Here is a 25,170-nt window from a genome sequence, read left to right as displayed (position 1 = left end):
GTCAGGAGCGCTGGGCTTGAGCTGATTTCTTCAGAGTATTTATGACAGCATTCCTCTGTTTTGTATTCTTTGTTTCTTTCTGTAAGGAAAGAACCTGATTTTATGCAGTTTGCAAACAATACTTCTTGCACTGATTTTTTGCTGCTAAATAATAGTTATTTTTGATCCCCCATCTACCTCCTACTGAAAACATTCTTGCTAGAAATACATACTTCGGCGCTTATATAACCTCCCAGCAGCTTCCAGGAACTTGGAAGTGAGGGGGAAGACACTGTAATAAGACTTTTTTTTCCCTACTATTTTCACTCTCTTCCTTATTTTTAGTACACTTGCTGGTTTATTGGAAAGCGTTTTGGCATCAACTCTTTTTATATTGTGCAGATTAGAAATATTGCTCATAATGTTTTAATTTTATCAAAACTGAAACACTCAACTCTGATGTGCTATGGAGTTTAACAGATAAATTTTCTTAATTCTTCTATAATAAGAAGTAAAACTTGTTAATATCAGAGATTTACCATCTTAAGAAATAGTAGTTTATGGTGAACATCATAGATTTGAACACTAGCATGGATTTTATTTTTTTATTTATTTATAAATATTTTTAAATTTTATTTTTTTTTATTTTTATTTTAAGTAACCACTACCACCAAGGTGGGGCTCAAACTCATGACCCTGAGATCAAGAGTCACACGCTCTTCCGACTGAGCCAGTCAGGCGCCCTGAGTTTTATTTTTTTTATAATTAACATAGAATGTGACGCTAGTTTCAGGTGTATATAAGTTCATTTAAAAATCTCATCTTGTCTGGGGCGCCTGGGTGGCACAGCAGTTAAGCGTCTGCCTTTGGCTCAGGGCGTGATCCTGGCGTTCCGGGATCAAGCCCCACATCGGGCTCCTCCGCTAGGAGCCTGCTTCTTCCTCTCCCACTCCCCCTGCTTGTGTTCCCTCTCTCGCTGGCTGTCTCTATCTCTGTCAAATAAATAAATAAAATCTTAAAAAAAAAAAAAATCTCATCTTGTCTGCTTTATACTCTATCGGCATGTGGTTAGAAATGGAGGACTGTATGGAAGAATTGTGTAGTGTCCCAGGTAGAGTAGGCTCTCACTTGAAGGCTTCTAGAACATTTAAGGATTGGGTGAGAATTGTTTTCTGGGCAGTTGGTTTCACTAATGTAAATTACAGTAGATAACGGCAGCATGTTCGATCATTCTACCCACTGACCATAATTCTAAGTATTGGCCTAAAAGCTGTATACCTAAACAGGAGAATTTATAAGTGATTTAGGTTCTGGTTATTTTAAGGGTCATAAATTTTTCTAATCTGAGGTAACTTTGGGGTATATTTAGGTTATTGGACATTGGTACCTGTGGAGGTCACAATATTTCTCCTGTCCTGATCTAGCAAACGTCTAGCTTATGAATTTAGCTCTGCATGTTAAGTCAGTTTACGCACTTGTACGTGGTTTTGATTTTGCAGTGTTATTTTGGCTGTCGTAAGCAACCACGCTCACTCTCTGTGTACGCCAAAGATTTACTCAAGAGCTGCCACATTCAAGTGTTTGCATTAACGAACATATCCAAATACTGATTTAGACAATGTCTACAAAAGCAAGCACAGTCTTTTAGCACAGAAGCTTCCAACCTTTATAGGTGTGAGAGTCTCTAAAGTCAAAAACATTCAAGGCTTACCCCCGCGACAGTAGTATTTTTAGTATCTATTGATTGTGAAAATGTATAATCGCCGAAAGGCCACTATGCATTTATAACACTTTGTCAATAAAAGTTGTGTTTTATTGATCATAATATTTATATTCATTTGGAAATTTATAGTGCCTACCTGTGGCTTATTTATTCTGTCTGTACGCAGTGCTTGTCCACATAACGGATTTTTTAGGCCCATATAGTAACTGTTAAATCCTCCAGAGCTCAGCACCTCATAGGATGGGAACATCTACTTGAGAGTAACTTTACTATGCTGTTATTATTGTTAAAAGTGTGATTTTTTTTCTTTAGGGTTGAAACACAAGTTTTGGAAGCTTTAAATCACCAAAATTTACTTAGAGTAATTTTACTTGGTAAATATTCTTAAAAGTTGGTTTAAAATTCAAATGACCTCTTACTGAACTCAGTCCAAAGGTACAGAAACACAAGTTGTAGAATATTGTTAACATATGGTAATAATTAATATTAATGATATGGGCTTTATATTAATACAAAATTTGTATTAATAAAGACACAAGATCTGGGATCCATTAAAAATCATTTATATAATGCAGCTGTTTCAGAGTCTCAGGCTGAATAAAGCATCTGGGGAAGAACTATCCCCAAAATGAATAGAGGTCTACTTTGAATAGTGGGTACCAATCTTTGCTGATTTATTCCCATTTTTAGATCTTTGGTCCTTTTCTCTTCTGGTTGAGCCCAGTATGTGGTTTATCACATTAAAAGAAAAGAAGAGAGAGAGAGAAACACTACATGCTCCTCAAATTGTAGGCTGATTGGTAAAATGGATTTCAATCAGAAATGTACGTCAAGGGGCACCGGGGTGGTTCATTCAGATGTTGAACTTTTGACTGTTGGTTTCAGCTCAGGCCATGATCTCAGGGTCATGGGATGCAGCCCACATGGGGCTCCACTCTCAGCACAGAGTCTGCTTGCGTTTCTTTCCCCCTCCCTCCGCTTCCCCCTCTGCTCCTTCCCCCACCCCTGCTTGCATGCTCTCTCTGGAATGAATGAATGAATGAATGTATGTCTGGTTTCCTGCTTAGACACTATAAGCTTGGGATCTCAGTGTAAGTCCAGGACAGAGGGAGTCACTTGGCAGATCAATTCATAATTTCCACTGGAGTAAAAGAAGGGCGTGTCCTTGACTTCCCTTTTTTTACTTATCCCTGAAGGATATACCAGTTTTGGATGAGCTGGATTCATTTTGTCCAATTATAAACAACATATTACCTTAGTGTTCATAAATATATATATGTTGAAAGTATTAAAAAAAAGGAATAAACACCAAATTCAGGATAATTATAGAGGGTAGGATATAGGACTTTGGAGGGATACATAGAGGGCTTTGTGGTACTTGTAATGGTTTCTTTCTCAAGATTGGTAGAGTGTACATGGATGTTCACTATACTCTGTATATTTATGTATGATAATGTTAATTATAAATATATTTAAAAATAAAAGATATTATAAAATAGTATTAATAATAATAAAATATCTGATTGTTTTCCTAATTAATACCAGGATTAAAGCAGGACTTTAATATGAAGCCATATTTTGAAATTTCTCCCTCCCTCTCTCCCGCCCCCTCTCTCCTTCTTTCTTTCCCTTTTTTTTCTTTTTTGGTGAATGATGCCACCCTACCCCTGTCTCCCTTCCTCTGATATTCACATGTACTTCATAATCACATACAACAACAACAATCACATAAAACGGAACACCTCAGCTCAGTTACCTTTGTGTATATTTGCAGATAGTTTAGGTTTTGTTTTTTTTTTTTTTGTTTGTTTTTTTGCATTTCTTAATGATTTTTTATTATATTATGTTAGTCACCATACAGTACATCCCCGGTTTCCGATGTAAAGCTCGATGATTCATTAGCTGCATATAACACCCAGTGCTCCATGCAATACGTGCCCTCCTTACTACCCATCACCAGCCTATCCCATTCCCCCACCCCCCTCCCCTCTGAGGTCCTCAGTTTGTTTCTCATAGTCCATAGTCTCTCATGTTTCATTCCCCCTTCTGATTACCCCCTCTTTCTTTATCCCTTTCTTCCCCTACCGATCTTCCCAGTTCTTATGTTCCATAGATGAGAGAAATCATATGATAGTTGTCTTTCTCTGCTTGACTTATTTCACTTAGCATTATCTCCTCCAGTGCCGTCCATGCTGCAGCAAATGTTGAGAACTCGTTCTTTCTGATAGCTGAGTAATATTCCATTGTATATATGGACCACAACTAGGTAGTTTAGTTTTTGAGTCAGGCAGTCCTGGGGTCTAAGTTTGCTCTTCACTGCATACGGGAATTTAGGCAGCCTAACCTCTCTGAACCTTGTGTTATTAATTCATTAGGTATAGATTATAATAACACCTACTTTCGGATTTGCAGTGAAGATGAAATGAAGTTGTATATGTAGGACGTGCTGCTCAGTGACTGTGGATTTTAATTCTCTTCCTCTTTTTTGGTGCCCTCTAGGATCCCTTGCACAGTGCTAGGCACATAGAAGGCCCTCAGAAAATACTTAGCGTTTGACTAGATGCTACAGCTTAATAAAAATCTCGTTAAATTGTTTTTAGGAGGACTTTCGACTGCATTTTAGAAATATTTCAAGAATCATGGATTGTGTTGGTTGTTTTAAATGCCGACTATGGGGAAAGCTTCAGGTAAGCAAATCTAGTTCAATCTTAGTTTTCATTTATTCTCTGCACAAAGAATTTTCTGATTTTTCTTTTTTTCTTATTTCTGTAATAGATTCAGGGTTTGGGTACTGCTCTGAAGATTTTGTTTTCTGAGAAACTGATAGCAAATATGCCCGAAAGCGGGCCTAGCTATGAATTCCATCTAACGCGACAAGAAATAGTATCATTATTTAATGCGTTTGGAAGGTGAGTGTGAATGTACTGAAATTGTTTCTGTTAGCCAAGTAAGTCTAAAACTGGGTAAGTAATATCCTTTTTAGTGAAATTATCTCACTACCAAATTCTGTGATCTTATGAAATACTTTAAGTACACACACACAATTATTAGGTGATATTTTTTACTTTCACCTGTTGATTTTTGTAATTATGATTAATTACTGATTGAACCTCAATATTCGTCTTCCTGAATTTGTACATTTTTTTCTAATTATTTAAGAGTAGTTTTTGTGCTGCCCAAATATTTTTTGAAGGTCCTGCAAAAATCATGTTTAACATAAGCATACATATAAAATATCTTTGCAAATTCACCATCATGTAAAAAGGTTAATAATTCTTTAAAAATAATTAATTTTCATGAAAATGATTAGAAGATAAGCTTGAAATAAGGAACTTAACATTACAAAATTTAGGTATAGATGCATTTCTTTTTGGCCTATCATATGTAAGAATGCAGAGATTTATACAAACTAACATTTTTTAAGGACTACATTTCTTCACTTTAAAAAAATTATGATTTAATATTATGGGTTTGAAATAATTGACCTTCAGAATTATTCCTAGTACACAGACACTTGATAGATACAGTTCATTGAAAATTCAGCTACTTTTTTTGTGGTGGAAAGCAGAACTAAAATATATTTAAAATAATGAATAAACTTTTTATAAAAAGTAGTGAAAACAATTTGGTCACACATTTGCTATTCTCACTTTTTACAGTCCAAGAGCTTTGATTCTTTGTATATTTACTAAATGTGGAATATGATTAGTTTTCAGTATTCTTATATGTATTTGAAGATTTTATTTATTTATATATTTTAGCGTGAGAGAGCATGTGTGAGCAGGGGAGAGGCAGAGGGAGAGGGAGAGAGGGAGAGAGAATCTCAAGCAGACTGTGCTGAGCAGGAGCCCTGCGCAGGGCTTGAACTTATGTCCCTGACATGAACTGAGCTGGAATGAAGAGTCAGATGCTTATCTGACTGAGCCACCCGGGCACTCCAACTTACGCATATTTAAAATACGTATTTTAATGCTTATGTAATTTATATTTATGTACTTTAAATACGAAGTATGTGAATACTTATGAATACTTTAAATACCTAAGTATTTTGGGGTACCTGGATGGCTTAGTTGGTTAAGTGTCCAGCGCTTGATTTCAGCTCAGGTCCTGATCCTAGGTTCATGAGTTCAAGCCCCGTGTTGGGCTCCATACTGGGTGTGGAGCCTACTTAAAAAAAAAGAAAAGAAAAGAAAAAGAAAAAAAATTACCTAAGTATTATAATATTTATGTACTTTCTAATTGTGTATTTTAAAACTTTAATGCTAAGTTTTGAATGCTTAAAAATAACTAATTTTAGGGCAATATTATCTTGGTTTTACCATGTCAAGTTAAGAACTCAAGTACATCAAAATTGACTAAGTGGTTTATGCATCTTTAAATTTATTGAAATAAATTACTTGAAAATTCTTCTGTACTTTAAAAATGCAGTGTTGAATAACAGAGAAAAAGTATCTAAAATATCATCTGAGTGAGATTTTTTTTTGGTTACAGAATTTCCACAAGTGTGAAAGAATTAGAAAACTTCAGAAATTTGTTACAAAATATTCATTAAAGAAAACAGAAAACAAGCTGAAATGTGCCTGTTTCTGAACTATGAAGGCCAAAGAGTGGAATTTCATTCAAAGGCATAAGAGCAATGACATTCGTAAGCCAAACATTTTATATAAAGCTGCTGGAGAATTATATTGTTATATTGTTTTAAGTAAACCATTTTTTTAATTATGTTAAGTTTATGTATGATAGTGTGAGTAAAAGTAACGCTTTGATGATGTGGTACAAATTTTAAAGTTTAATGTTGAATAAAATCAGGATTATCAAATTCATATATGTTAAAACTAAGTAAATGTTATAAGTCTCTCAAGAATTTTGTGTGAGAAGATGTAATATGAATAAAGCTATGGTCAGTGTGTTGAGCATTTAATAGGAAAATGCTAAGGAGTTTCACGAATAATCCATAATTAACAACCTAAAAGTTTGCAATACATTTACGGTTACCAGATTTAGTAAATAAAAATACAGAATGCCCAGTTAAATTTGAATTTCAGATAAACAATAATTTTTTAATGTAAGTATGTTGCATGCAATATTTCGGACATACTTATGCCAAAAATTATTTCTTGTTTAAAATTCAGATTTAACTGGGAGTCCTGTGTTTTATCTGGCAACCCAAAAGTACATTGGTATGAAATAAATCACTTCGAGAATTATATTGCTATTTAGATTGGCTTGTTTTAGTGTGAAGAAAGATACAATGACAACTCAAAGACGGGATTTCTAAATATTGTGAAAACTTGAATAGATTTATATATTTATTCTCATAATACTTTACCCAATGCTGAATAAAACTTGGGAGAAACTTTTTATGTAATTTCAAATTTACAGAAAACGTTCCAGAATAGTACAAAAGAACTCTTTAGCCAGATTCACTAATTGTTCACACTTGCTTTATCTTTCATGCTCTCTCTCTATACACATGTATACTATTTTTTCCTAAATCATTTGAAAGTTCCAAGCATCATGCCCTTTGAACCTTAAAGACTTCAGTGTGTAGTACTGGATAATTTTTTAAATGATTTTTTCAGAAAAAAAAAAAAGAAGTGTAACTATAATACTGTAAGCCTTAGAATAAGGAATCATTTTGAGTTCCGGTGTAAATAAACTTATTTTTGAGTTTGTTGTCCTTTTGATGCTTGATCTGTGTAGTCACAGGGCATATAATTTTTGTTTTTTGTACATGAGGTTCGTTTCCTTTTTCTCCCTAAAAATAAACTAATTTTGGGAGGTTTTCATTAGTGGCAGTTCTTCAATGATAAAAATATTTGAAGGGGTTTAAGAATTTTGATCACATGGTAATTGTGAAAGAAAGAAACTGTAAAAGAAACTATACCTCAAAATGATGTGCCCTCTTTATACTCGCAAGTTGTACCATGCTGAGATGTCACATTATTAATAAAGCAGGGTTTATTTATATAATGGCTTAAAAATAGCATTTTATACTGTTGTATACTTTTTCTTTTCTGTAACCCTAAAGCTGGTGGAGTGCCAAGTACATAGTAAGCACATGGTGGACATCCAATAAATATCTGTAGAATGAATGTATGAATATGTATTCGGCACATCTTAAATGAAAAACCACAGAGCTGAGTTTAACAATATGTGTCGTCTTTTCTCTCTCCCTCCCTCATTTGAATAAGGCAGGAAAAGAAAGACATTTACCTACTAATTAACTCAATATTTTTGGAGAATCAAAGGCCTGTGACGTGAGCACCGCGTGTGAAAGTTTAAAGGACATTTGTAGTACTCCAGTCATGTGGCGGAAGGGTTTAAATGGCAATTTTGTCTGTATGCTTCTCTAATTCTCACGTCATGCCCTCGCCCTTTTTTAAGTCCATCTTTTTGAGAGAATATTCCTATCATCACTTTATCACCTCCCACTGCTCCTTAACCAGAAATCTGGCTTTTGGCTCTAGTTCCTAACCGTTTCTTCTTTTGAAGTCAAAAATTCCAATTCTAAATTCGTAGTTCAGTTCACAAGCCATTTCTTATTTGACTTTTTTTCTGCATTTGATACTGTTTGAAAGCCCCTTCTTTAAAAATCTTTTTCCCGCTGGGTTCCTTATATTTCACTCCTGGGCTCCTGGTTGTATCCTTTTTTACCCTTTTTTTTTCATTTATGCCTTAAATGTTATTCCTCAGACTTTCATTCTTGCTGTAAATCACCATCACTTCTCACTCTTGGGTAATTCCGATTCAGTGATGTCTAAGTCCTTATCATTAGTCCAGACTTCTCAATCCAGCTGTTTACCACATGTCTTTACTGTTGTCCCACAGATACCTGTGTGTCTTAAAACAACTGTTCTCCCCCCAGATCTCGTCTTACGCCTGTGTTCCTGACTTTGGTTAAGTTCAGAACCATCATCATCTAGATTCTGTAGGCTCCCTCCTCTGCGCCTTCCCCTATCCAGTCAGTGTGTAAGCACTGTGGAGTTGATCACCGTATCCCTGATGCATTGCTGTCTTTTTCTTTTCTTTGGTCTTATCTAGAGCACGACACTTACCTGCCTCCCTGTTCCCACTCTGTCTCCTCTCACGCACCCCACAATGCTGCCACAGCGGGCTTTCTAGAAGTGCTTGAACAAGGTCCTCGATGTGTGTCTGCCAGTCCCACCCCCAGCCCTCATGCTTTGATAAAACACTTAATTCTTCAAATGTGCCAGGGTCAGGTCCCCACACCTGGGTGCATGCTGTTCTCTTTGCATCATGTGCTCTAACCATCTTCCCTACCTGGAAAATTCCCATTTCTTCTTGCAGGCCAGCATAAAGCCCACCTCTGTGAAATCTCCCTTGTTCCACCCAAGGAGTATCCTCTAATCTCCTCTTTAATGTCACCACTGTAATTACAACCTACCTCTATTGTGTCACTTATTGTACTGTATTTTCTTTTAAGCCTCCTTTACTAGAATGTGAGCTCCTTAAGGGCAGGAAAAGGAACTTTATCCACTTTTGCATCTCCATAGCATAATTTTTGGCATATGAACACTTAATAAATGTTTGTTGAATAAATTGCTTTTCAAATGACAATTTTATTGTATTAGAGGTCATACCTTTGCTCCAAATATTCTTTACGACAAGAGTCAGTAGATTCCGAAAGATTTGTGGACTTCAGGGGAAGGTTGGTAAAGCTCCTGAAGTTGCATTCAAAATTTGGTGTGGTTATGGCAAGTTATGACGGGAGCCTATTATGGAAAAAAATGGTAAGAACTATTCTTTCAGGGGAAAAGGCAACATCACTGAAGAATTTCTTGAATAATCAAGGAATAACTGCCCATGATTACGGGCTAGCTCAATTTATTCCTGTTTAAAATTCAAGGAGAAGGTGAGAGGTGTTATAAGTTATTTCATACAAAGATTTGTCTTAGCTTAGTGTTTGAATAAATGTACTATCAAAATCATACTGCTATTTTAACTAAAATGTATGCCAGTTCACATCAAATCAGTGTGTAATATTAAGGGACATGATGTCCAGATAGAAATACAAGCTAACAACAAACTGTCATTTGTAATTCCTGATATTTTTCTCTTTTCTTTGGTAACACTAGGGTTTTTGGGGTTTTTTAAAAGATTTTATTTGAGAGAGAGAGAGCACAAGTAGGGGGAGCAGCAGGCAGAGGGAGAGGGAGAAGCAGGCCCCCCACCGAGCAGAGAGCCTAATTTGGGGCTTGATCCTAGGACCCCAGGATCAGGACCTGAGCCGAATGCTAGAAACTCAAGAGTTGTCAATGGAGACATTTAAGAAAACCAAACTACCAAATAAAAGCACAAACACTTTTTATTTTTAACAGTAGTGTTTTGTTACCATTTAGTGAAACAACAAATAAATACATTCATTGGCCACAGCTATACTTTTACAACCAGTTTGACACTGATTGTATAGCTGAGAAACACTGTTAAACAATAAAAAAGGCAGCTATGCATAAAAAAGCCACTTTAGCTATAAATTACATCTTTCATAAAACTACAACCAGCTATAATGAGTGGTAAGAGTTTCCAAATTAATGACCACCCAAATGAAACGATAAAAACAAGTACTGCTAATCACTGTAGAATTACACACTTCAGCAATGAAATTCACCGTTCTAATTAATGAACCAAAAAAGAAGGTCTGAAATCGTCATGTGCTTCAGTGCAGAGTGAGCAGGGAATCGGTAGCCCTTTGATTTCATCAACAACTCCTTCTTCCGAGACCAAACTTAAAGTGCTCCTAGTGCTTTGGAATTTTTAAGCAAATATTGGGCCAGAAGCTTATCTTTGTCTTTGGTGATGTATTGTGGGAGATGTGTATAAGGAGACAAATTCGAGAATTCAGGTACCCTAGTCAGGAATAAGAAAAAATATATAAATCTGAAATTTGGAACAATCAACTAATGCAGCTGAAGGAACCAAGATATTTTACCCGGAATTATTATTATTATTTTATTATTTTTTAAGTAATCTTTGCTTATCTGGTCAAATAGGAACACTACCTAGGGAGGCCTTAGAAAAAATTTACCTTACTTACTTTGAACCTCAAGGATTCACAGAGATAATACATCTTTTCAGATAGTTCTAGGTAGATACCCAACATTATTAGGAAAATAAATAGTTGGCGTTCTGAAAAGAAATCTAATAACTGAAGTTGTCCTCAAAATACACTCCGTTCAGTGCATGTTACGTTGTCATGGAAATACCAAGGTTAACTGCTGTACTATACATTTTAAAATAATTTGGTTACAATGAGAACTTATAAACAAACCCAAAGTAACATCTTTAACTATAGGTTTATGCTTCTGATTGAGTTCAAAGTCATTTTGTATGATAAAAAGAAGGACTTTCTTTGGCTGTGTACCAGCCTCTCAAGAGTCATAACAAACACTTCCTTTGTTCCTGTTACACTTTTGTGAAGTTAATAAATGAGCAATTATTAAAGCATTGAATGGTATTTTTTTTCATCGAAAGGTATTTTAAGAGTAGAAATAAAATATAACTTTCTAATCAAAGTAGAAGACAGAAAAGGACAGTTGTAGGAGTTCAGCTCTGAAGAAACAGATCAGCAGACAATTGTACGTAGCTAGTCGTCCCTCGGCGTGTTGTGACAACTTCCCAACGCTGCCTGTGCCCGTGGCATCTTGAGGTACTCAGCGCCTACGTCTTTCCATATGGATACTGGTAGAAAGTGCATTTTAAAACCCTTTATTACCTTAGCCTACCATATATATATATATATGTTTTAGATTTGGGATAGGACATTCAAGACAGTTTTAATACAGGTCTAGACGTATTTCAATATGGTTAAACAGTGGTTTTATACTTACCTAGTCAGTACCTTAACATGGGCGGGCGTATTTAGTGCTGGAATTAATCTGAATTAAATTTAATCTGGCTTTGCCCACTTACAAGATATAAAAATGGGAAAACTAAAGGAGGAATTCTATGTCTCACAAAGTATTGCACTTGAGTTTACTGCAATAATGTATCATGATTTAATTTACCTGAGGACAATTGTGATTCAATAGGTGCAGTCAGCTCTATCTTGCTCAGCTAAATCCAATGCTTTTGAAAATGTATTCATGTTTTAACTTAGAATGGTACATTTTATGAATAATTCCTAAATGCATCTGTAAACTTGTTTAGTCCCAAGAAGTTTCTACCAAAATCTCCCTACGCAAAAATCACTATTGCTTCCTTGAAGAATCATGCTTAAACTACTACAGATATCTTAATCGTACAAAATAATCACTTGACCAATTCTACTCAAAATAGCCACATAATTTTCACTGGTGTACTTTCTTCTTGAAGAAATGGCTGTGGCTTTCCAAAGAACACTGCTGGTCATCACTGTAAAGGATTACTCTGGTTGTTTAAAAAAAATGATTGGATAATTTCAGTTGGTATTTTACAATCATGCTTAAAAGAACTATCTTCAATGATTACATATATTTTAGATTTAAAAAAAAGAATGATACGTTGTTATGCCTTAATCCTGTGCACTGTTCACACTGTAAAATTTTTATTGGGTAAGAATTCTACATAGAATACACCACTGAATATACAGGCTTTGATTTTTCATAGGAAAATTGGCTCCTAATTAGGTGTACAATATAATATCCCAGTGTCAACACTGGAGTGTGACTTTGGGGACTGCAGTGTACTCTTTCAGAACAAAGATAAAAGTGCAAATATGCAAATACGCATTTGATGTTCCAAAGTCAGCATGTTTGCCGCCATCCAGTGCCTTGAGATCTAATCCCTCTTTTCTCCCACTCCAAACTTCCCATTTTACTTCGTTTTGCTATGAAGAAGTCAAAACTAACAGGTGTGTCCTCTGCCGAACACAGCCACATTTCCAGGCTTTGTTTTCAGTTGCAACAGATAATGGAATGTTTATGTAGGTGGCATTTAAACACATCGAATATACACGTTCGTGAAAAACAATGGAGGAATCACGGCTTGTTAATGCTGTCAGTTTTGTGGTGTTACGTACAAGCTATGGTGATTGCTCATATCTAAATTGCTACAGGTAAAGAGCAAAGGAGCAGTGTCCGTCACAGGTCCATTCAGGTGGGGAGAGGCTGTGTAACTGTTGCTGCCACACCCGGTCATGGTGCCATACCAGCCCAAACCTTGAGAATTCGATAAACTGCAACCAAAAAGGCAAAAAAACCCATAGCGTTATGATCAGGATATAGGTGACATTGGCATTTTTAGTGTTCAGTGACTTTTATAATACAGTTAGTAGCAACTATATTGAAATATACTCTTTGCCAAATAACATAATAGCTTTCTACAAAATGCAATGACTTTTATCTAATATCCTTGATTTTATATCACATATTACAAAGGAATAAATACATCAGAATTAGAACTTGATTATCAGACAATAATATAGTGCTTATTAAGGACTAAGCTCTATTTTAAGACGTGTGTGTGTGTGTGTGTATACATAATAATTATACACACGCACATACCCTATTTAATCTTCACAACAAATATTAGATAAATTCTAGTACCACTATTTTACAGATGAAGAACAGGCTACAAAAGGGGCGGGAGTTAAGTAATTTGTCCTGATGAAGTGAGAATTACAGAAAATGCTGAACCAAGCTCAAAGCATTATGGAGGTATGCATTTAGGCTTTTCCTTTGCCCTGATACACAGCTAATGGTATAGAGTTGCAATGGTTTTCGAATAAGAAGGACACAAGATTTCCTATGGCACCTAAGCTTCCCGAGAGTTTCATCTAGGGTTTCTCGGTGGGTTTCGAATAGTACTATAGATAAGGAAACATATAATCACTCTAACTGTATTCCTTCCCTGCTTATCAACCCCTGCCAGCTTTGAGCCAACATGGAATCCTGAATGACATGGTACCATTTTACACCCAAAGGCATTTCTCAAATAATATATGGGCTTAGAGTCAGATGATAGTTCTTTATAGTACAGGTCCCACTACGGGTGTAACATTGACTGCTCTAAGATCCAGTTTAAATGATCTTATTTACTGACACATGTCACCAAGTCACCTTTCTCATGTTTGGGTTAAAGCTTAGGTCAATCTATTCAGTACTAATTCAGTACATCTACCTTCCTTCTCTTGAACTTCCCAGTCTTGGCAAGTCATCATCACTATCGTACCGTCTTGGATTGTCGAAAAAGTAAGCTCTGGAACTATAATTGTGACTATTTATCATGCCAGCAGGTGCCTGTGAACAAAGTATTAGATAGCATATGAAGATTTACTTTTCAACTAAGAAAGGAGGCTGAGATCTACAATGCTTTTTAGTTTTAAACTTTGCCAGAAACAGAAAATCGATACAAATGTTCCATTATTTTTTTTTAAATAAGGGGAACAGGTATTGGAGAATATTATGATATCATACCAAATTCTGGTTTAATCTCTGCGCCCGGAAAAAGAGTACCACTGACCATGCTGGCACATGTTCCCACAGAAAGAGGACCATTCCAAACACTATATACTCCTCTCCACTTATGTCTTGTAGATGAGCCTGTAAACACAGTACGACAGGGCAATTTTTAAATCTGTGTTTTGTATAAGCAGTCACCCTCCACAATTAATTTGCTTCAGATAGGGTAAGTTAAGACACATCAGCTATAGGCACATAAATCTCTAAATTCATTTTCCATATTTTGTGGTTTCATGTCCCTTAAAGGACATAAAAATGCTCTGATGTTAAGTAAAATAAAAAGCGATTAACTTTTTCAATGCATCAATTTATGAAAATATTTTTAATGTATGGATGAGTTGAAGTGATCTCGTTTTTAGGCCCCACAGTCTGAAGAGAGTTCTAAAAGAGACTACCGGTTCTAAGGACTACATGGGTAACAGAACAGCACTTACACCTGTAAGTTACATCTGAGTTGCACCTGTAGAGAGACGGCGCATGTTAAGTTGCTCAGCTCCACTGCTATTTAAAAAGACGCTTCGGGGCCTAAACTTCATATTGAATTTGCTTTTATTCTACTAGGTGTGGGGAGAGAGAAATGGCAAAAGGAGTGAAGAGAATCTGCCAGCTGGAACTCCATGTGAAAATTCCTTTTCTTGGAGAAGGGAAAAAAAAATAAAGAAAATTCCTTTTCTTTAGACAGGTAACTGGAATTCTGATAAAATGATATTCCAGAATGCCTTCAACTCAGTGCAAAGTTAAATGAATATAAAGACATGACATGTAGCTATATCAAACGCACTTTTAGGAAGGGGATGGAGAGAGCTGGGAGGTTAAATACGAGAGCTAGTGCACTAGGAATTACTAGAGCAAACACCAGGACACCCAGGAACTAGGAATGCTCTCCCATTATCATGACAGATAATGCCAGATTTTCAGAAAAGTCCCTTATTTAAATATCTAAAACCAAACCAAATATTGAGGTTAAATATAGGCCTTGGGTTTGAGAGAATAAATTTCATCCTAACAAGATAAAAACATACCTGTATTCACTAGCTAATGACGGGCAGTCAATTTATCTAGAGATATTTAAACACTATCCTTGAAGAAATTAGTAAAACATAGGTTTATGACCAATGGGTTTATGGCACTATTAGTATTATCTACAAAGAGAAAAGTAAATACTCCTTTGGGAGAAGTTCTCTCTGAAGAATAATTTTAAGTGACACATGTAAATGAGGATTTTAAACATAGAACTTTAAGTATGATTACGGCTAGTAGCTAGAGATAAGTGTTTGTAAGTCAAACACTTAAAATGTTCTCTTAGTTAAGGCTAATTTCATTTCTATACTGTTAGATTAGCAACACATGGTAGCTACTTACCTTATCTGAAAGATTATCCCAGCCATAGTTAAATGGACTTTCTAATGTATCCTGAGATATGGTGATCACCACCAAATTATAACATGCTCTTGAAGAGTAGAGAAGAATGACTACAGAGCCTACGACAACAGTCTGGCACAGAGACATACCCTAGAAGAGAGAAAACTCATCACCACGACACTCCGCCCAGTTGTCACGACAAGCTGTTTATCCACATACAAGAGTCATCTCTTGCAATGCACTCTTAGAAAACACGGAGTGAGCGCCTGTTGGAATAAACTCTTGGTCATCCCGCTTTACGATCCCTATCCTTAGAATCATTTGTGTTTAAACTACGCTATTAATACAAATAAGTTATTTGCCAACTTGCCCAAAGGCAGCTGGAGGAAGATTTTGTCCTGCCAAGATTACCTTACTCCCTTAAGTAATATATGAATAAATAAGTTGGCAAAATTGATACTAATGAGAGAAGTAGTTTAGTCATAATGAGAAAAGAATGTGAAATAGAAGCGTTATTCCATTTCATACACTTAATTTCTAATGAGATACACAATTAGAATAGAAATACAGCTCCCATGTTATTTGCTTCATCCTATTAAAGAGTTGATGTTAGTCCCTTAGTGATGTCATTATGTTGACAACAAAATGATGTAGGCACTCAAATGCACTTTCAAATCCATAATATTTTAATACCAAGGCTTCTATTGTTTCCCCAAATAGAAAACCTTGTCACTTATTATTCACTCACAATGTAGTACTCACACACAACTGGAGTGTGTGTACTGGAGAAAGGTGCAGGAGCACCTTTTTACAGGGATTCCTGACCTGGGGTCTGTATTTCAACATAATTGATTTCCTTTGGAATCCTATCTATCTTATGCATTAAAAACATTATTCTGAGAAGTGACACAATCGCCAAAGAGACACGCTGCAAAAAACACCCAATGTGGTGTTTTGCAAGTTTGTGTTCCGGTTGTCACAATGATGGCATTTAGTGCACAAGGGTTGGGGACAGCAGACGACCTGCAGTTCACAGGAGGCATCTCCACACGAGAGAATTCCTCTCTAACCTTCGTAACTTTCCAACATCCTCTTAGACACTCATGAAGATGAAAAACCTGTTTGTAATGATCTGAACCAAAACCTAATTGTTTTACGTATAAATGATGCTTATGTTTTCATAGTTTCAATAGATGTCCACATTTCCAGACACACATGGAACATGTAAACTGAGGGAAATTTGTCCTTTGTTTTGTTCAGAACTTTATCACGAATGGTCAAATATTTCGGAAAATCATGATACGGACAGCAGTACTGTGTGGGGTATGGAAGGCGTCAACACAATACGCCTGTCAGAGCTTGCATTTGTAGCTATCCCATTCGGTTTCTATGTACAGGTAACAAGCAGCTGACTAGTGCGTCATGTCCTCACATGCACATATTGATATATTGGTCAATTACTTTCCTTTTATTTCCTCTTTTATCAAGGCCAATTATGTTGAATTTTTGAAGTTATGTGTATAGGCAGATTAATAATCTGTTAATTGCAGGATAGAAAGAGTTTATTAAAAATACTTATCAGAAGGGTATGCTGGGTTTGGTAGGATTGAGAACCATTATTATCACTGACTTCTTTATAAGAACAACACATTTTAGAGGTATATGAGAAGAAGGAGAGCTAAAGATAAAAGATACCTTGAAAGATGTTGAGAGAATACCTTTTCGAGCTTACTACCATAACAAAAAGTATGTGTGAAAATAAATAAAACCCTAGCAAGATTAAAATTTTCTAAAGCCAAGGCTAAAATTTTCTACGGTGTGAATTTTTATTCTTGTGAATCTCAAAAAAAGTTGTTAATAAAAAAGCCAATCTAAAACCAATCCAGATCCAATTTTAAAAGAATTATATTATCGAGGTGCCTGGGTGGCTCAGTCGGTTAAGCATCTGCCTTCGGCGCAGGTCATGATCCCAGGGTCCTGGGATGGAGCCCTGTGTCAGGCTCTTTGCTAAGCAGGGAGCCTGTGCCTGCTGCTCCCCCTGCTTGTTCTCTCTCCCTCTCCGTGTCAATTAATAAATAACATCTTTAAAAAAAAAGTATTAGATTATTAAAGAAATATTAGGTAACAAGAAGCTAGAATGCTGCCAGCATTACCATCATTTAAAAGAATCCTAAGTAACTTTACAGAGAAATAAAATGACCGCTAAAAAGACATAATATGGAGACTCTGCTTGTATCTGTCAATATTAAAAAAAAAAAGGGTTTTGAGAAGAGCAAAGAATCAATAACACTGAGGCAATTAATAAAATAAAACAAGATTACAGCCAAATTACATACATAAAACAATGAAAGAAGCCCACTAATTTAGAAAACAAAATAAGATTCTTCCCATAAAACACAGGATTACAAAACAAACAAAAACAGAAAAAGGATTCAGCAACATGGAAGCTGTTGTCAAAAAGTTAAAGAAAATCTTCCTAAAATGAATAGAGTCATAACAGACACTCAGGAGCAATCCTCAAGAAGTCATTCTCCCTTCCTCCATCTCTGACATCTACACCACTTTTTCAGAAATGCCATAACAGACAAAGAAAGAAGAGTTACATCTCACTCCAGTATGCATATTATTAATACATTGGTATGTATGTCATTGACTATAGTTCATTATTTGTTTGCAGGTATTTTTAAATGCAGGCATGCAGAAATTTCAACTTACTATTCACTGAGTTTTGACAAATGTGTACACCAGTATAACCCAAATCTTTACCAAAATAGAGAACATTACCATCACTCCAGAAAGTTCCTCACACTCCTTCCCCACCAGCCAAACCCTCAGATGCATACAGTCTCCTGCTTCTGTTTTTACCACAACTTAGTTCAGAACTTCATTTAAGTGGGACCATAGATATGAACTGTTTTGTCGGTTTCATTCACTCGGCATGATGTTTTCTGCCTCGTCCATGTTGTTGGATGTTTCAGTAGTTTGGTCTTTGTATTGCTGAGGTGGGTAATTGGAAAGACCAGCTCCTGCTGGTTTGCTCAAGAGTTTCCTAGTTTTAGCACTGAAAGTCCCACATCCCAGAAAACTTCTCAGCCCCAGAGAAACCAGGACAGTTAATCACACTAATTCCACCGTAAATTAGATGAGATTGTTCATATGACTGTTTTGCCTGTTGATGGACAGTTTCTAGAAACATTCTTATACAAATTGTTTTGTGGACATGTGCTTTCACTTCTTTGTGGTAAATACCTAAAAATGGAATTACTGACTCATATGGGAGGTATAAGTTCAGCTGTATAAGAAATTGCCAGATCTTTTTCCAAAATCGTTGTACGCTTCCAACAAAGGATGAGAATTCCAGTTACTCCACATCCTAGACAATATTAGGGGTTTTCAATCTTTCTAATTTTAGCCATGCTGGTGGATGTGTAGTTGTATCTCCTTTTGGTTCTAATTTGCATTTCCCCAAAGACTGACATTTTGGCTAATTGGTCATTTGTTTATCTTCTTTGTGAAAAAATCTATTGATATCTTCGACCACTTCTATATTGGGTTGTCTTTTTTTTTTTTAATTGAGTTGTAGGAGATATCTATATATGCTGGAAATGAGTCCCTTGTCAGAAATATGTATTGCAAATATTTTATTGAAGTCTGTGGTTTGCCTTTGCATTTTCTTAGTCTTTTCTTTGGATGAGAATTTTTTTTTAATAATAATTTTTTATTATGTTATGTTAGTCACCATACAGTACCTCCTAAGTTTTTGATGTAAAGTTCTATGATTCATTACTTGTGTATAACACCCAGTGCACCATGCAATACGTGCCCTCCTTAATACCCATCACCAGCCTAGCCCAATCCCCCCTCCCCCCCCAAAGCCCTCAGTTTGTTTCCCAGAGTCCATAGTTGGATGAGAAATTTGAACTTTTAATTAAGTTTAATGTATCAATTTATTCCTCCTGATTACTTTCTATGACCTAAGAAATTTTTCCATACTCCTTAGTTGTAAAGATACTCTTCTGTATTTACTTTTAGAAGCTTTGGAGTTTTTTCATTTATATTTAGGTCTATGATCCATTTTGAAAGTTTTTTGTGTGGTTATAGCATGAGATGAAGTTAGGGGTTCATTTTATTTCATATGGATATCCAGTTTTTCCAGCCTCATTTGTTAAAAAGCTTTCATTTTCCCTTTGGATCACTTTAGCACCTTTGCCAAAAATCAAAAGACTTTATAAGGGTGCATTGATTTCTAGGCTTTCTATTCTGTTCTATTGATCTGTTTGCCTCTTCTATGCCAGTCACACTGTTTTAATTATTGTAACTTTATACGAAATTTCAAGCCATGTAGGTTAAGTCCCTGCTTTTTCAGGGTTTCTTTCTGCATTGTTCAATGTAATAGCCATTAGCTACAGGTGAGTGTTTATATTTAAATTAAATTATTTATTTACTTAGAGAGAGAGAGCCCGCAAGAGGTGGGGGAGGGGCAGAGGAGAAGGAGAGGGAGAACCAGACAGCCCTCCAAGCAGGAAACCCACTGTGGTGCTTGATCCCAGAACCCTGAGATCAGGACCCTGAGATCAAGACCTGAGCCAAAGGGACACTTAACTGATTGAGCCACCCAGGCACTTCCTATAAGGGACTCTTAACTATAGGAAACATACTGAGGTTGCTGGAGGGGAGGTGGGTGGAGGGGGTGGGATAACTGCATGATGGGCATTAAGGAGGGCATATGATGTGATGAGCACTGGGTGTTATATGCATCTGATGAATCACTGAACTCTGCTTCTGAAACTAATAATACACTATGTGTTAATTACTTGAATTTAAATAACAAAATTAAAAAATTAAATTATCAGATCCTCTATCACAATAGCTACCTTTCAAGAGCTCAATAGTTACATATGGCTAGTTACCATACTGAATAATGCAGATAGAAAATACTTTCATTATCAGACAAAGTTCTATTAGAAACACTACTTTAAAGGTACTTTTAGGTCCTTTTCATTTCCGCATAAATTTTATAATAAAATTGCCAATTTCTGTTTTTAAGAATCTCATGGTAGAATTATGATTAGGATTGCTTTGAATCTGTAGATCATTTTGGGGAGAATTGCCATCTTAACAATACTTCATCTTCCAATCCATGAACAATGGTGTCCGTTGATTTGAGTCTTGAGTTTCTCTCAGCAATGTTTTGTAGTTTTCAGTATACAGGAATTGTTTTTTGGAGAATCTGCTCCTAAATATTTTGTTTTTTGATGTTAATATAAATGGGGTTATTTTTTTAATTTCATCTAATTATCTGCTCTTAATATATCTAGAAATACAATATAATTTTGTATTTTGACCTTGTATCCTGAGAACTTGCTACATTCAAAGTTCTAACAGTTATCTATTTATTTAAATATTTAGTTATTTAAGATGTTCTACATAAACAATTCTGTTGTCTGCAATTAGAGACAGTTTTACTTTTTTATTTCCAATTTTATGCCTTTTGTTTCTTTTTCTTGTTTTCTTGGAATATTGAATAGAAATGGTGAGAATGGGCATCCTTGCTTTGTCCCCAATCCTAGGGACAAAACAGTACTTTAAGTATGACATTGATTGTAGGTTTTTTTATAGATGTCTTTTTATCAGACAGAGGAATATTCCTAGTATTCTCTATTCCCCCCCTTTTTTTTAAATCATGGAGGGTGCTGAATTTTGTCAAATGCTTTTCCTACATCTATTCATTATTTTTTTCTCTTTGTTCTCTTAATGTAGTGAGTTAAATTGATTCATTTTTAAATGTTAAACCAATGTTGCATTCCTGGGATAAACTCTTCTTGGTCATGATTTATTATCCTTTTTATTTGTTTCTTAGATTCTGTGCCTTTAAGTATAAGGGACACTAGTTTGTAATTTTTATTTGTGTAATATCTTTGTCAAGTTTTGGTACTACAGTAATGCTGTCCTCATTATATGTTGGAAAACGTTCCTTCCTTCTCTATTTTCAAAAGAATTTGTTTAATATTGGTATTATTATTTTTTAAAATACTTGATAAAATGAACCAGTGAAACCATCTAGACCTAGAGTTTTCTTTGAGGGGAAATTTCTCATAACAACTTAAATTTCCTTAAATTTCCTATAAAATTCAGATTTTATATTTTATCTTCTAACAGTTTGTTAAGTTGTATTTTTAAAGCAATTTATCCATTTCCTCTAAGTTGTCAGATTTACCCACAGAGTTGTTCATAATATTCTTTCATTTTTCTTTTAATGCCTACTAAGATCTATAGTGAAATTCTCTCTCTCATTCATGGTGTTGACAGTTTGTATTTTCACTCTGCTTTTTTCTGTACACGAAATTTGTTGATTTACTCACAGAATTAAATTTTGGCTTTAATTTCTTTATTGTTTATTTTCTGTTTCACTGATTTCTATTCTTATCTTTATTATTGCAGCCCTTCCACTTATTTTGCCTTTTTTTTTTTTTTAACTTTTTCCTAGTTTCCCCCTGTAGTGTCTAAGGTGAAATCTTAGGTCACAATTTTATATCTTTTTTCTATTCTAATATATAGCATTTAAAGGTATATTTTTCTCTTTAAGCACGATTTTAGCAGCATCCTACAAATTTTGGGATATTTTATTACCCTTCTATACAAAATCTTTTTTTTTTTTTAAGATTTTATTTATTTGTCAGAGAGAGAGAGAGAGAGCACAAGGAGAGGGAGCTGCAGGCAGAAGGAGAAGCTGGCTCTCTGCTGAGCAAGGAGCCCAATGTGGACTCCATCCCAGGACCATGGGATCATGGCCTGAGCTAAAGGAAGACGCTTAACCTATGAGCCACCCAGACATCCCTACATGAGATATCTTCTAATTTTCCTTGTGATTTCTTCCTTTTCCCATGAGTTATTTAGGATTACATTGTATAATATTTAAATATTTGGATTTTTTAATATATTGTATCATTATTGATATTTAATTGCATATTGGCAAGAGAACACTCTTTGAATCCAATCCTTTTGAATGTATTGATACTTGTCTTATGGTCCATTATATGGTTTATTTTGATGACCACTTCCATGCTCAATTGAAAGGAATGTATATTCTCCAGTTATTGAGCGTCAATTAGCTTAAGGGTGTTGACAGTGTTGTTAGATTTTTCGCACTGATTTTTTGTTTTAGCAATTGTTGAGGATGCAGCATCACAATCTCCAACTATAATTGTACAGATTTTCCCCCCTTTATTTCTTACTATTTGGTAAATCTTCTTTCTGCTTTATTTCCTACTATTTTGGCTTCGTGTGCACATTTATAATTTTTTTAATTTAAATTCAATTAGCCAACATATAGTACATTATTAGTTTCAGAGGTAGAGTTAAAGAATTCATCAGTTGCATATAACACCCAGTGCTCATCACATCATGTGCTGTCTTTAATGCCCAGATTTAAAATTTTTAGGTCTTTCTGATGAAATGTATCTCTTTATATTTGGTAATATTCTTTACTTCCTGCTGAAAGGTATCTCTCCATATCTGGTAATACTCTGTCTTTAGGTTTATTTTATCTGATATTAAAGGGCCTTCTACTCTTAAACTGAATGCATAGTATATTAGTTTCCATCTATTTATTTTTGGCTTATATCTTCTTTTATATTTAAAGTGCTATTTTGACAATCTCTCCTTTTTAATGGGAGTGTTTAGTCCATTAACGTTGAGTACAATTGGTGATATGTTTGGATTTAGATCTTACATTTTACTGTTTGTTTTCTGTTTGCCCCTCTTGTGTTCTGTTGTTGTTGTTTTTCCTCTATCTCTTATTTCCTGTGTTCTTTTGGGTTAATTGAGTATTTTTTAGAATTCCATTTTAATTTATCTATTGGATTTTTAGCTATACTTCACTAGTTTTTGTTTATTTTGTTTTGCCCTAAGTGGTTGCTCTAGGGCAGCAGTTCTTAAAAAGTATGGTCCGTGGAACTTAAAGATCAAAATCAAAATGATTAAAAAAATACTGAGATGTTATTTACCTATTGTACTCTAATTCTCTTTAGAAAGCACAGCAGAGTTTTCCAGAGGCTACATGATAAGGGATGTCAACATTTTGTGTGCATTGCATTCTTGTGTTTTCTAGAATTCCTGCTATAATAAAATTAGGGTATAAATATGTGCATATTTAGAGATGAGCTCAGCTTGTTCTCTTTTACTGGGTTCTTACTAGTCTTCTTTGGTTATACCTGTTATATCTGCTGAAATCTTATTATCATCCAATATGTAGTTATTTTGAAATCCTATATCTTCATGGAAATACAACAGGAATAGGTTTTCCTGATAGATTTGTTTTATAATATTTAAGAACTTCAAAAAATTTAAAATTTGATATTAAACTCATTTTGAAATTAATCATATTTTATTCTAAAGTGAAAACATATTTTTTCATATTTAAGAATGGATTATTGGCTTAAGAATGGGGAATTAGTTTTTTAAAGGATACAGAGGTTCAGTATGGGGTAATGAAATGTTCTGGAGATAGACAGTGGTGATGGTCACACAACAATATGAATATACTTAACGCCCCTGAACTGTAAACTTAAAAATGAGTAAAATGGTAACTTTTATGTTATGTATATTTTGCCACAATAAAAAATATCTTTCTCAACATACAATGTTCCTGTTTACCTCTATGATGCTGAGAAAGATGAAAGTGATTAGAAATCTCTGACTCAATAAAGAAAGGAATCTACCTCAAAGGAACTGGATGAAACTGATTTCTGTTTTGTTTCAGCAAATAAAGTGTAATGAAAACTATCTTTCATTAGGCTTTGCAAATGTTAATAATTTACCTTATTGTGTCTTCTCTGAGAGAACCTTTTTGAATAGTATTATGGCACAATGAGGCTGCAGCATCATTTTGAGACCAATCATTCAGAGTTTAAAAGCAAAAGGAATTGAAAATTTAAATGCAGGTGTGGTGAGCACTTTAAATACTAAAAATTGTTTTCATAACTTTCTAAACCAGGAATGAAAAAGTCATTCAAACATTTCACAGACTACATTATTATATTGCTATAATATATAGCACTGGCTATACATTGCCTGAGAAAGCACACATACTAGCTGAGAAACCAGTAAAGACTTACACAGTTGACATTGCTGAATGCCTACTGGATGGGAAGTCCATTCAAGAAATTATGGCATTGCCATTTTCCAATAATACAGAAATCCACTGATTTAAAGATTTAATTGAAAACAAAGAGTGATTTAATATTTTGTCTACAGATTTATGTTTTTGTCTTACAAATAAATGAACCTGATACGGCAAGACTAATTTTGTTTGTATTCATATGGTGTCAGCACCAGCTAATCATCCAGGAAGATATTCTTTTAGGTCAATGTTGGAGAAGAGACGTAAGTGGCTGAAATATCCAAAGTGGTGAAAACTCTTCTGGGGCGCCTGGGTGGCACAGCGGTTAAGCGTCTGCCTTCGGCTCAGGGCGTGGTCCTGGAGTTCTGGGATCGAGCCCCACATAAGGCTCTTCCGCTGTGAGCCTGCTTCTTCCTCTCCCACTCCCCCTGCTTGTGTTCCCTCTCTCGCTGGCTGTCTCTATCTCTGTCGGATAAATAAATAAAATCTTTAAAAAAAAAAAAAAAAAAAAAAAAAAAAAAAAA

At 35.1% G+C, this 25,170-nt stretch overlaps 2 protein-coding genes across 4 annotated transcripts in view; one reads left to right on the top strand and one right to left on the bottom strand.

Moving 5' to 3' along the window:
- The window catches only part of ERO1A (endoplasmic reticulum oxidoreductase 1 alpha), a 48,127-nt gene extending 38,862 nt beyond the window's left edge, over positions 1–9,265 (top strand). For both annotated transcript variants that reach the window (XM_040641839.1, XM_008701616.2), the window contains exons 14-16: positions 4,303–4,389; positions 4,478–4,611; positions 6,194–9,265. In XM_040641839.1, the coding sequence (XP_040497773.1) occupies positions 4,303–4,389; positions 4,478–4,611; positions 6,194–6,254 (282 nt within the window). In that variant the 3' untranslated portion in view covers positions 6,255–9,265. The remainder of the gene's footprint in view (positions 1–4,302; positions 4,390–4,477; positions 4,612–6,193) is intronic.
- A 2,991-nt stretch (positions 9,266–12,256) lies between these two features.
- Positions 12,257–25,170, bottom strand: part of GPR137C (G protein-coupled receptor 137C) — a 59,642-nt gene continuing 46,728 nt past the window's right edge. Inside the window, exons 4-10 of one of the 2 annotated variants that reach the window (XM_040641838.1) lie at positions 25,044–25,053; positions 18,409–18,436; positions 16,288–16,293; positions 15,526–15,675; positions 14,119–14,244; positions 13,823–13,941; positions 12,257–12,878 (exon numbers count right to left, since the gene is read on the bottom strand). In XM_040641838.1, coding sequence (XP_040497772.1) covers positions 12,701–12,878; positions 13,823–13,941; positions 14,119–14,244; positions 15,526–15,675; positions 16,288–16,293; positions 18,409–18,436; positions 25,044–25,053 — 617 coding nt within the window. In that variant the 3' untranslated portion in view covers positions 12,257–12,700. The remainder of the gene's footprint in view (positions 12,879–13,822; positions 13,942–14,118; positions 14,245–15,525; positions 15,676–16,287; positions 16,294–18,408; positions 18,437–25,043; positions 25,054–25,170) is intronic. The other variant, XM_040641837.1, reaches the window with a different exon arrangement.

The sequence above is a fragment of the Ursus maritimus genome, unplaced genomic scaffold (assembly GCF_017311325.1).
Source record: "Ursus maritimus isolate PB19 unplaced genomic scaffold, ASM1731132v1 scaffold_25, whole genome shotgun sequence".
Lineage (NCBI taxonomy): Eukaryota > Metazoa > Chordata > Mammalia > Carnivora > Ursidae > Ursus > Ursus maritimus.
This window is presented reverse-complemented; position numbering and strand designations above follow the sequence as displayed.